The sequence below is a fragment of the Sinocyclocheilus anshuiensis genome, unplaced genomic scaffold (genome assembly GCF_001515605.1).
Source record: "Sinocyclocheilus anshuiensis isolate Anshui unplaced genomic scaffold, SAMN03320099.WGS_v1.1 scaffold130, whole genome shotgun sequence".
NCBI lineage: Eukaryota > Metazoa > Chordata > Actinopteri > Cypriniformes > Cyprinidae > Sinocyclocheilus > Sinocyclocheilus anshuiensis.
In genome coordinates this window covers 822,328-834,633 of record NW_015544207.1, presented here as the reverse complement: position 1 = coordinate 834,633, position 12,306 = coordinate 822,328, and the positions used below count along the sequence as shown (strand labels likewise).

General features: G+C 36.6%; 1 protein-coding gene across 3 annotated transcripts in view; it reads right to left on the bottom strand.

Annotated features, from left to right (window-relative positions):
- LOC107696989 (protein NDRG3-like) overlaps positions 1–12,306 on the bottom strand; it is a 98,960-nt gene that overhangs the window by 29,694 nt on the left and 56,960 nt on the right. For 2 of the 3 annotated variants that reach the window (XM_016497583.1, XM_016497582.1), the window contains one exon: positions 9,987–10,019. In XM_016497583.1, coding sequence (XP_016353069.1) covers positions 9,987–10,019 — 33 coding nt within the window. Of the gene's footprint in view, positions 1–640; positions 930–9,986; positions 10,020–12,306 lie in introns of those variants that run through there. The other variant, XM_016497585.1, reaches the window with a different exon arrangement.

Genomic DNA, 12,306 nt, shown 5'->3' with positions numbered 1-12,306 from the left:
TTTCTGTTCAAAATTTGCAAAATGTATATAATGAGCGAGTACATCATGAATTCATCTTCCAAACCACATTTTTGTCTTATTCCGAATCACTACGGTACACTTATAATAAGTACTTATATTTGGACTATTGTAGCCTGGTCGGGTCGTCACCGCTGCGGAGTAACACATACCTGCGTGAATTGCCATAGACATAAACTTAGAGAAGTAGCTCCGGTTGGAATGTTTTTCCGCGGGATGTGTGCAGTTCTGTTTATTAACTACTAGAGCACCAAAAGTTACATAGTGCTGCTTTAAGCTCTGCCTCCACCCAACAGAGTCGCCATCATACAGCATGCTTCACTGTCATCACCCTAACACACACACACACACACACACACACACACTCAAAGGCCTCCCTTTGACACTTACAGACACATGAAAGCACATGACGGCACACACATATTTAAACAACCATCAGACAAAAGGCAGATAACGCCCATCATTCACCCACACTACCTACAACACGACTCAAACTCCATCAGCACTCATGCACAGACCTGAGAGCGTGAGCAGATCACGTCTGCAAAGTTCCCGCTGCTGCTTCGGAGGGAAAGCAACAGGCTACTCTGACACAAAACACAGTCTTTCTGTTAACACTCACCACACCGCTCACTGCACAGGAATCCTGGTTGATGTCCAGCACTGCCGTCATGCTTCATCCAGCGATCACAGAACAGACGCTTTCTCCGGTTCCCTCTTCTCACTCTCCTCAGAGAGAGGGGCGGTGGCACGAGGTAAGGGAGGGCACAGACGCGATTAACAGAAGCAAGACCGACAGCTTTGAACTCCCACCAGTAACAAATAAAAGCCTTTTCCCCTCTCAATAGAAGCCGACGTTGGTAAAATGAGAGGATAAAAGAGAGATCCAAAGCAAAGCAGACGTATAAATGCCTGGAGAGTGTGTTTGAGAGAGAGGAGGGCACTCAAGCTGCTCTAATTGGATTTACAGGGTCAGGTGGAGGGGGTGGGGTGTGTAAATCTCTGCTTTTGTTTCGGCGGGTGAGTTGATAAGGGTGATTTACTGGGAAATGTAATTAATAGAAGTGGATAAATCCATCCAAAAGTGAATGCAACATGCGGTAACATCCAAGTTGCTGTTGCTATAGTGACAGGCATGGACAACTCCATGTGGTGACAAAACATGCATGAATATTTCCAAATGTCTCCGCTATTGTGGTTCAAGATAGAAAATGTGAAAGGAAAGGATATTCGAGGCTCTGCTGTGGGAAATGTGATCGTCTGCAACAGTGTAATTTTGTAATCCTAAACTTAACCTCTTCTGATTTTACTGTCCGGAGAGCGCAGCCTGGCTGCAGCGCTGGGGAACTGTGAGGAGGAAAAAGGAAGCGGTGCTTTCAATTTAACCAAGGCAAGACAAGATGACAAGGTGATACTACAGAGCTGAATATCAAGCATATCTGTTCTGCTGTTGGATAACCTCAGATATTGTGCATTAGTATACAATACCATTTCTGGCTTGCATCGAGGACTTACAATGACATTTTAGGCACAATATCACTCCCTACAATGACAAAAGTTTCCAACACATTTAGGTAAATCATAATTTTAAGTTTGACATGTGGAACAGATTACTTCTGACTAGTGTGGAAGCGCCCTTGTGAAAATATATGCTTAATTGTTTTTAATGTGCACTTGAGTGTACTTCAAATCTTAAAGTACATTAAAACAAATGCTTGAAAATCAGAGTTAGGGAAAGTTACTTTTTAAAGTAATGCATTACAATATCGCGTTACTCCATGAAAAAATAATTAATCGTGTTACTCAGTTACTCTTTATGGAAAGTAGTGTAAGTTACTTTTGTGTTACTTTTTGTAATCTGGGCTGGCTTATTTGTTTTGTTTTTTAATAACAAAAAACCCAAAAGTTCTAATTTTTTGGCAACTGTAAAGGCCCTTTCAAACCAAAAGTGAAATTAATAAGCCTCAGGCTGAAGTCTGTCTTTGCACCTCACTCCCAAATTCTCTCAATACGGTGACAGGAGAGGTGTCAGTGAAAAAAAAAGGAAAAACAAAGTAACTTGTAATTTGAAAAAGTAATTGTAAATTTAAAAGTAAGGAGTTACTTTAGTAGATTTACTTTAGCTTAACAGACTTAAGCACACATGTAATTGCACTTTAAGTTTTACTTTAAAGTAGGGCTGTGCGATATGGACAAAAAAAAGCTATCATGATTTCTTTGATAAATTTTGCGATTTTGATTTTAATCACGATTTTGACACACACAGACATTCTTTACAGTCGTAGACTGCTGCAGACGCACCGCTCCTGGAGCGCACTGCCGGACCGCAATCGTGTGCAGTGTGAACACTCTGATCTGTTAACATGGGCGCGGATAAAATACGCACCACAGACAATTTAGAAATCGCGCACGCTCAAATCGCGATTTTATGACGATTTCGATTAATCGCACAGCCCTACTTTAAAGAACATTGTGCATTTTAATTCATGTTTTAATCTTTTGTCATACTTTAAAGAAGTACACATATTTTGATGTGTTTACTACCATACTAAACCAATTAGTGTTAAATTTAATATATTTTAAATATACTAAATGACAACAGTGTTGCAAATGTGTAATTAGACATTCAGAAATGAAAAAATTACATTAAAGTGTATTTTAGTTCATCAAATACTTGCCGGTACATTTAACCATTTTTCAAAGATAAGTGTCATTTAAAAATTAAATATAAAGATAACTTTAAAAAGCACTCTAAAGTTCCATTTAATGTCAATTTAAACTATAATCTATTTTCATTTAACTGCAATTAACAAGTGTTCACACTTCAGTATATTCTTTTAAAAAGTACAATACTTCCATTAGTACTCTTTTTAGTCTTTTTACAAGGGCTTTTAAAAATGGCATACCATGTAATCAAGTCTTGATGAGTCAGACATTTGTCTTAGCCAGAAAAAGCTGCCAAGTGAACAAGAATCTTCAAACATGAAGTGACTAACCAGTTTTTATGTGCCATTTATGGGTGGGTAAATCTGAGCCTCCAAATAAGTCTCCTGAATGGCAAACATGCCAAATTTGTATGTCTAAAATGGATGAGTACAGCTTATCTCTCAGATATAATGCAGAAATTAAGCAGACTATACAGGTATCTATGGAAGACCGGTTCTTCTGCCACTGAATAAAAAAATAGTTTTCTTCATGTTACTACCCAATAAACACTTTTCTCCATCTCTAATGTTCAGATTGTACAATTTGTTGCCTAGAAACAGCATTCATACCATTGCCAAAAACATTCTGCAACCATACTGTGGATCAGAATCATGAAAGAAATGAATGGCATGAAAGCAATTAAACTCCAGTTCAAAGTCAAAGGTACCAAGGGTAAAAAGAACACGAGTGTGCTCTACTCGGATGACGTGAACTGTCCGTGAACAGGGAATGATGGGTCACTGTGAGGACGACAAGTCAGCTGAATATTAAATGAGACAGAGGGAGGGAAGATGACAGAGAGAGTGTGTAAGTAAGTGTGAAGGGTGTAATCTCATTCCCAGCTCTCACAGAATGATGCTGCTCTTACCATTCAACAATGAAGTCATCATGGCTTCACTCCCAGTCATCTGTGTTAGATAAACATATGCAACCACATCTGATACTGCTGATGTTTGACGAAGGATTTAGTCTGATTAGAGACAGAAAACTGACCGTAACACAAGTAGGAAGATTTAGATATTGTCAATCTATAGACAAATACCACTGTCATTCATATATTCACTGTTAATTTTAACCTGATGCGGAAACACTGAAGTGTTCACAGCATCATACAAACGTAAAGCTACAGGCAAGGTATACTTGACCTAGATCACATCAGATTGTGCACGTCGCAATTCAACAACGCAAGACAAATGGTTTGTAAAACGGGTCATCTTAGATCATTAGCGTCATGTAACAATGCTGATAGCCAAGAGATAAGAACAGCACAACAGAGATGAAGCGGTGTACGTGAACCTATTCATGTTCTTTGCAAAAAGCAAAATTATATGTGTATACACATATTAACGTATAATGAACTAATGAACCATATATTTTGGTGTACAATGTCTAGTTGCTCTGGGAATGTGTTTACAGACTGTTGCAGGCTGACAGGCAGAGCCCAGCAGGACCTCTGATCAACTCAGTCTGTCTCTTCTCAAGTCACACACACACACACACACACACACACACACACACACACACATATACACATACAGTGCCTTGCGAATGGATTCATACGCTTTTTATGTTGCTGTCTTATGTTAAATTGCTTTAAATTACTTTTTTCCCACATTAATATACACTCCATATACCACAATGTCAAAGCAAAAACTGAATTTTCACAACTTCGTAAACTTACTAATAATAAAAAACCTGAAATAAGTACATTGCATAATAAGTATTCATACCCTTAACTCAGTACTTAGCTGAAGCACCTTTACAGCCTCAAGTCTTTTGGGGTATGATGCGACAAGCTTTGCACATCAGCATTTAGCAATTGTCTGCCATTCTTCTCCTCACCTCTTCACCTCTCAGGCTCTGTCAGGTTGGATGGGGCAGACACACATTTTCAGGTTTCTCCAGAAATATTTGATTGGGTTCAATCCCAGGTTGTGGCTGGGCCACTCAAGGACATTCACAGAGTTGCTTATAAGCCACTCTTGCTGTGTGTTTAGGGTCATTGTCCTGTAGGAAGCTGAACCTTCTGCCCAGTCTGAGGTTCTGAATGCTCTGGACTAGGTTTTCATTAAGGTTATTTCTATATTTTGGTGCACTGAACTTTTCTTCTACTCTGACGAGTCCCTCAGTCCCTGCCGCTGAAAAACAGCCCCACAGCATGAGGCTGCTACCAGCACACTTTACTTTTGGGATGGTACTCTGCGCAGTGCCTTGTTTCCTTCAAACATGATGCTTGGAATTGAGGTTCATCAGACCAGAGTTCATCAGAAATAGGCCTTTAAGACAATTAAACACAAACCACCATCATTAAATATTACATCATTTCCTTCGTACCTAATGAAATCATATCACATTCTGTGATGCATAATGTTTGAACTGTCTGAATTATAAAAAGCATGTGAACTGCTACAAAAGCCATGAGGATCCCAAGCACACAAAGATAAAACCTGCATAATAATGTTGAAGTTATCTATTATATAAGTGGCAGTGAGATTCTTCCCTGATCTTTGAACATACCTACCGTTAATATGAGCATAACCCAGAAACACAGGTTAACCCTTGACATTTTAGACGGTGTAACCTTGTCCCAGGATGCACCTGAAGTTCTGATGGATGAGAGAGTGGGTGAAGGGGAACAAGGATTTCCCTGCGATTGCGATGTGTGAAGAAAGCCCCCAGTGCAGCGGCCCACGCGTGTACACCCCAGTACTGGAACACACCCCTGATCAGTGTAACTGTATGCAAGCGCGTGTGCTTGAGAGCGGCCACATCAAGCAGCAGGTGTATCCTGCCACAGCAATATATATATACACACACACACACACACACATATATATATATATATATATATATATATATAGTTTTTATATTTATATTAGTGCTGTGTATTTTAGCATGATATTGATTTTGGCCAGTCAGTATTCAAGGTATAAATATAAATATATATTATACTATATATTAAACTTCAAGAGACTATATCTTGTGATGAAGTAGGGCTGCTTAATCTTAATCATGTTTATTTTGGTCAATACTGAGATCGCAATTACATATAAAAATAAATCAGGAAGAATAATAAATCATAATAGTTGGAAGCCAAAACCGTAATTGACAATAAAATTTGATTAAATCGTGCAAACGTAAAAGGAAGTAAAAATGTTATGATGAAAATTTACAAAAAACAAAATAAATTATTAAGGGGATAAATTATGTAGTAACTGTGAAAAAAGGCACAAAGTGCAGTCTATCATACTTTATATCACCAGCTTTGTGAATTACATAATTGCTGCTAGAGATTAACTCTGTAACCTATAACCATGTTTTTGTGTTTACAAGCAATAGAGAGAGTAAACAACGGTTGCATACAGCAAATTTGATGGTAATGAGAGTAAATGGTCATCCCTTGTGTCTGTCCTTTTCTGGCAGAGTGAGTGCCACGCCTGAATAAACACATCCGCTGCCCCGTGTGCCATCTGACCCAATGCCATACCCCTACAGAACCAATGCTGCACCATTACACTTTAATCAGCCAGACACAGAGAGAAAAACAAGCCTGCATAGTTAATAACACTGCCAGAAGACCAAACAGCATCATTTAGCTAAAGTTGCTCATTTAATAAAAAAATAAAAATAAATCTGAAACATACAGAACAAACCAAACAGATATAAACAACCATCAAACATGTTTTTTTTTGTGTGTGTCTGAGAACAGATTGACTGTTATATGTATTTACACTGCCCTCTTCAGGAGGAGCCCAACAAGTGTCAGCTTACATCATCCACAGAGCCCATTCACACCGTCACCATAGCAACTGCTCAGCCTAATGACATTAGCATGCCAAGAACTATAAACGCTAAAAAAAATAGTAATGTCATCAGGCATTATGGGGCTTCAAGGAACCATTAAGGCTGGACTCTTCAGGCAGTTGTATAGTTTTTCTTAATTGAGTTCCTCTAGTTCACTCATATAGTAGTTTCCTCTTTATCCCATTGCAGGAGTTCAGAGACGTTACATTATGTAATAGTTCAAGTCATCCTGTTGCATAGTTACCAGTTCTAGTAGAAATCCAATAGAAAAGAAGGAAAAAAAAATACTTTTACACTTCAACACAGAAGACAAATGGCACATGTAGAATCATTATAGTTCATGACTCTATTCACCATATCTTGTTTAGACTTGATTCGTATGACTACTAACACATTCAGCTTCCTCTCAGGTGTGTGAATGTGTGGTGATGTAATTCTCGCCTGAGACGCTCATCCATTCAACCAGCTGGCAAACCTGCAGACCGAGGATAAATTTAAACCTGTGAACACTGGTATGATCCTAGATCCTCACATTTCGATAAATTACTGTGTAATTTACCGCACTCTAAAAATACTCCAAATGAGCTTCACTAAAGGGTACAGACCAAACCCCAGATAAATGAGCCTCTTTAATACTTCAGGAGCTGAAGACCTGAACTCTGAGACTGAACTGTTAAGGGGAATTACTATAGGTGTATAGACTATAAATTTTACTTTTCTTTTCATGCAAAAAGAACATTCTTTATATGAAAACACACAAAAAGGGTTTTATTTTGTATTGTGACTTTACCTATTTCAGTTAATAAAACACGCATCGTGCATTACGCATTTTATGTCGAAGAAACCATGCAAATCAATTTCTGAAAAATAACTAAAGGTTAACTACCAGAAAAAAGGAAAAATTACAAAAAATAAATAAATAAATATTTTAATTAAAACATGATAAATTAAATTATTTAAATAAATATAAATATAAAAATGCTTTATGAGCATAATGTCACAAGGAAAACTAATATATCTGAAGGATCATGTGACTGAAGACTGGAGTAATGGCTGATGAAAATGTAGCTTTGCATAACAGGAATAAATTATATTTTAATGTATAATAAAACAGAAAACTGTTGTTTTAAATTATAATAATATTTCACAATATTACTGTTTTTTTTCTCTCTATTTTTGATCAAATAAATGCAGACTTGATGAGCAAAAGATCCTGCTGATCTTGCTGATCCCAAACTTTTGAATGGGAGTAAATATTATTTGACATGTTTTCTGAAAACTGACAGTTTTCTGGAATCTACGAGACACTGTGGAGAATCGAATTAGTTAAATCTAAGCAAAATAACTTATGCCTGTGGTACCTCCTTTTAAAGAGGGACACTTTTACTTGTCTTGAGAAATTCCTCACGTCCCTTAATAGGATTTTCTTTTTCCTGGCTGAAATTGGACTACAATGCCCTATACCTGCCGAGGATCAGATGTCAATCTGATCAGGTCTGAGACAATGGAGAATGGAGAGGACACTGAATAATGAAGAGTTGGTGAGCAGCACTGACAGCAATGTGCTGTGGTCTGGAAAAGACTGGATCACCTCTTACACTTGTAGAGCCTATGGCAGGAGAACAAACACAATCGACTGTAGTATCGATTCAGATGTCCCGATTCGATTCGATTTCCATTCGCAAGCTCTCGATTCGATTCTTGATTTGATTCTCGATTTTTTGATTACATTCAGTGAATATAGTTTTAATACAAATGCTATTGATATTTCTAAAAAATGAACAGTAAACAGTAAAAGTTTACAAATGGTGAATTAATAAAAAGAAATTAAGAGCCACAGGCCTGTATTTTAAACCTATTTTTGTATAGGGTCCCTTTTTAAACAATACCGTATTGTCCCGAATATAAGACGACTCTGATTATAAGACGACCCCCCCTTTTTCCAGATGTACCTTTTGGAAAAAGGCTTTTTAAAAACCAAATCTTGTTTTTTCTCAGTAAAACACATTTTGTCTTAAATTATTTTAATATTGCATAGACGACCGCGTTTTTTCAGATGTATTTCCAAGAAAAAAACATAGTCTTATATTCGGGTCAATACGGTAATAGGGCCCCATAAAATGTTCTTCTTAATTTTTCTGGTAATCAGATGAAGGCATAAAACATTAATTTAATTTATCCTAATCAAATGAAAATTAAACCCTTTTATTTTTTGGCAAACAAAGCGCTGCACAATAGAGGTTTACTGTTAACATTTTAAAGAAAACAAATGTGATTATTCCTTTAAAAATAAAGATTTATTAATATTTATTAGTAGTAGTAGCATTGTTGTTACATTGAGTCTTAAGACTGCTAAATAGTACTATATTTCTGACACGGTTTCTTCACGTTAAACTAAACTTTTATTTTGACGGGTTGCCGTGAGGAACTTGCAGCTGCTGTGTATGTGATATGACAGTAGTTTTGTCAAATTAAACGGTAAAATGCTAATGAAGTGACTCTCAGAGCAGCTGGAGATGATATTTGTGTATTCATATCATCATAGTGAGATGACAGAGGTTGAAAACACCGCAAGCATCGTCCGCGCTTTAGTAAGTGTGTAGTAAACAAAACATCCATTCATTCATTCATTCCGGAAATCATGGCGTCTTTACGCGTGATGTCGAATGCTTCCACAGATTTGTAGTATTACTATAGAATTTTACCTGAGCATTGCAAATCACGCATATTGCTTTGTTCTTGGTTCTTGTCAACAGTATCTCCGCCATGATAAGCACTAAATGAATGACAGGCTTTCCATTGTAACATTGCGCAAGGTAAATAAGAGGGTGACATCTAGTGGAGAAGACTAATGATAAGATTCACATTAATCAGATATTGTTTTAAATGTTTGCTGAAATAAATACCAGAAAGGATCGATTCGTGGTTTTTGAGAATCGATATCGAATCGACATTTAAAAAAAGCGATTAATCGAAAAATCTATTTTTTTTTGCCCAGCCCTAATTGACTGAAATGGGCTATTAAATGTGCTGAAAGCATAATAAAAATAAAATGACATATATAAATCACTGAATGACTGCCACTGGAGAAAATACCAATTAAAAAAAAAGAATGAAGTGAGGAGAAATAATAGTGGAATAAAGGTATGATAATGAAGTGTGCTTACATCCCCGAGTCAAATCTTGCTCTTCAGCAAATAACACAGTTGTGTACATAACTTGCTCTCCTCCAGCTCAACTTACCACCCACAAACCCTCCCACACACCCACAGCACAACAAAGAGACACCAGAGTGAATTTCACTGCTCAACAGTGAAGTACAGGTCAAGAATCTTTCACCATCACACAGCGCAGGGAAATAAACCAGCGGCACAGGAAGAGTAGATTAATGACTGCGGGTGGATGCTTCAGGAGGTCATATGCAGTACATACAGGCCTAATGACCACAAGAGACTCACCTGACAATCAAAGTCCTGGAAGTTCTGTCCATTCTGTGTGGAGAGAGAGAGAAAGAGATCAGCTGAAAGGGTTAAGCATGTGATGTTAAAATACCAGGTCATACAAGACACAATGGCCCATGTTATACCTGGCATTGACCACATAATTATATTCTGTTAAAGAAAGGACAAATTACAGTGCTGCGAGATGATTTACCTCCTGCCTGAATTGTCGTGCCTGAGTTTGCATGTAGGAGTTTTCAACTTTTTTTGAACAATTTACTTTATAAAATAAATAATAAAAATGAAATATTTCAAAATCAAAGCTACTTTGCGCATAAATTCCAGAGAGGGCATGTTTTGTAATCTGCTGTAGTTTTTGGGACTTAATTCTGAAGAATTTACTTCTGTAAATAACTGAAATTTGTATGTACAGAAAAGTCTCGAGATGTTTTTTTCAAAGTTGAACTTGCATTAATTTTACATGGCTTTCTAAACGTGCGGCTCTCTTGTGCGAGATGCGAGTGCAACGGTGATTGATGTTCCTCTAGAAAATGCACAAAATATGCGTCGCCACTGATAAGGCTGCCTCCTTAACGCACACCTAAAATTCAAATGCAACGTTTTTGCATTCGAATGTGGATTTGTATTTTAAATTCGACGAATATTCGGAAAAAATTTTGACAGCCCTGGTCACTTTGAATAAAAGCGTTTGCTAATTAACAAAATTTAAATATAATGTAAATGTAAATAACAAAACTAAATTGAAATTTTAAAACAAGCCCCAAATCAAATAATTATATTCTGTTAAAGAAAGGACAAATTACAGTGCTGCGAGATGATTTACCTCCTGCCTGAATTGTCGTGCCTGAGTTTGCATGTAGGAGTTTTCAACTTTTTTTGAACAATTTACTTTATAAAATAAATAATAAAAATGAAATATTTCAAAATCAAAGCTACTTTGCGCATAAATTCCAGAGAGGGCATGTTTTGTAATCTGCTGTAGTTTTTGGGACTTAATTCTGAAGAATTTACTTCTGTAAATAACTGAAATTTGTATGTACAGAATAGTGCTGCCAAACGATTAATCGCATCCAAAATAAAAGTTTTTGTTTACATAATATATGTATGTGTGCTGGGTATGTTTATTATATATATATAAATAAACACACATGCATGTATATATTTCAGAAAAAATATGTTTTGTTTATATATTACATATATTTATTTATAATATAAATGATATGAATATAAATATAGACATGTAAATACAAATTCAAAATATATACTGTATGTGTGTGTATTTATATATACATAATATATATACACTAGGGATGTAACGATTCACTCAACTCACGATTCGATTTGATTCACGATTTTTTTTTTACAGAATGAGATTTAAGACAAATTATAAATTAAATGTGTCCTTTTATTATTGCTTGGACAAAATACTGTATGTTTCTTTGTGAAATTGAAATATATAATAATATACTAAAATAGCACTTGCAAATTATAGCTCTTTTGTTGGTTTTGATTGCTTCTATGACATACATTCATATAAACTCCTACCCCTAATCGAATCGCGATTTGTTTAGCATCTCAACCGATTTGAATCATCACATATTTAAATCGATTTTCAACCAGCTCGCTGTTAATCGTTACATCCCTAATATACACAGAACACACAAATACATTATGCAAACAAAAACTTTTATTTTGTATACGATTAATTGCGAATAATCGTTTGAGAGCACTAGTATAGAATGAGACTGGCAGAACATGACATGCATATTCAGCTGTGGTTTCAGGGGAAGTCGTGGCCTAATGGTTAGAGTCGGACTCATAACATGTATGTATAGTTTAATACAAAGGGCGGAAAGCCATTCACACAGAGTACATTTTTCATTTAAAAACATGAGTTGCAGTGGGATGGGGAAAAAACCCACCATAAAGTCTCGAGATATGTATTTTTCAAAGTTGAACTTGCATTAATTTTACATGGCTTTCTAAACGTGCGGCTCTCTTGTGCGAGATGCGAGTGCAACGGTGATTGATGTTCCTCTAGAAAATGCACAAAATATGCGTTCTGTGTGAACGGCTTGGTTTCAGTTTTGACGTAAACAAGATCTTCCTCCGCATCGATGTTCTCTTTTCCCGCAATATTTGTAATGAACAATGCAGCAATGCCGCATCTAGTGGCTTCAACTGGATAGGCTAACAAAAACATTATAATTCAACGACACTTACATCGTCATCGCGTCTCGTGCGCCACTGATAAGGCTGCCTCCTTAACGCACACCTAAAATTCAAATGCAACGTTTTTGCATTCGAATGTGGATTT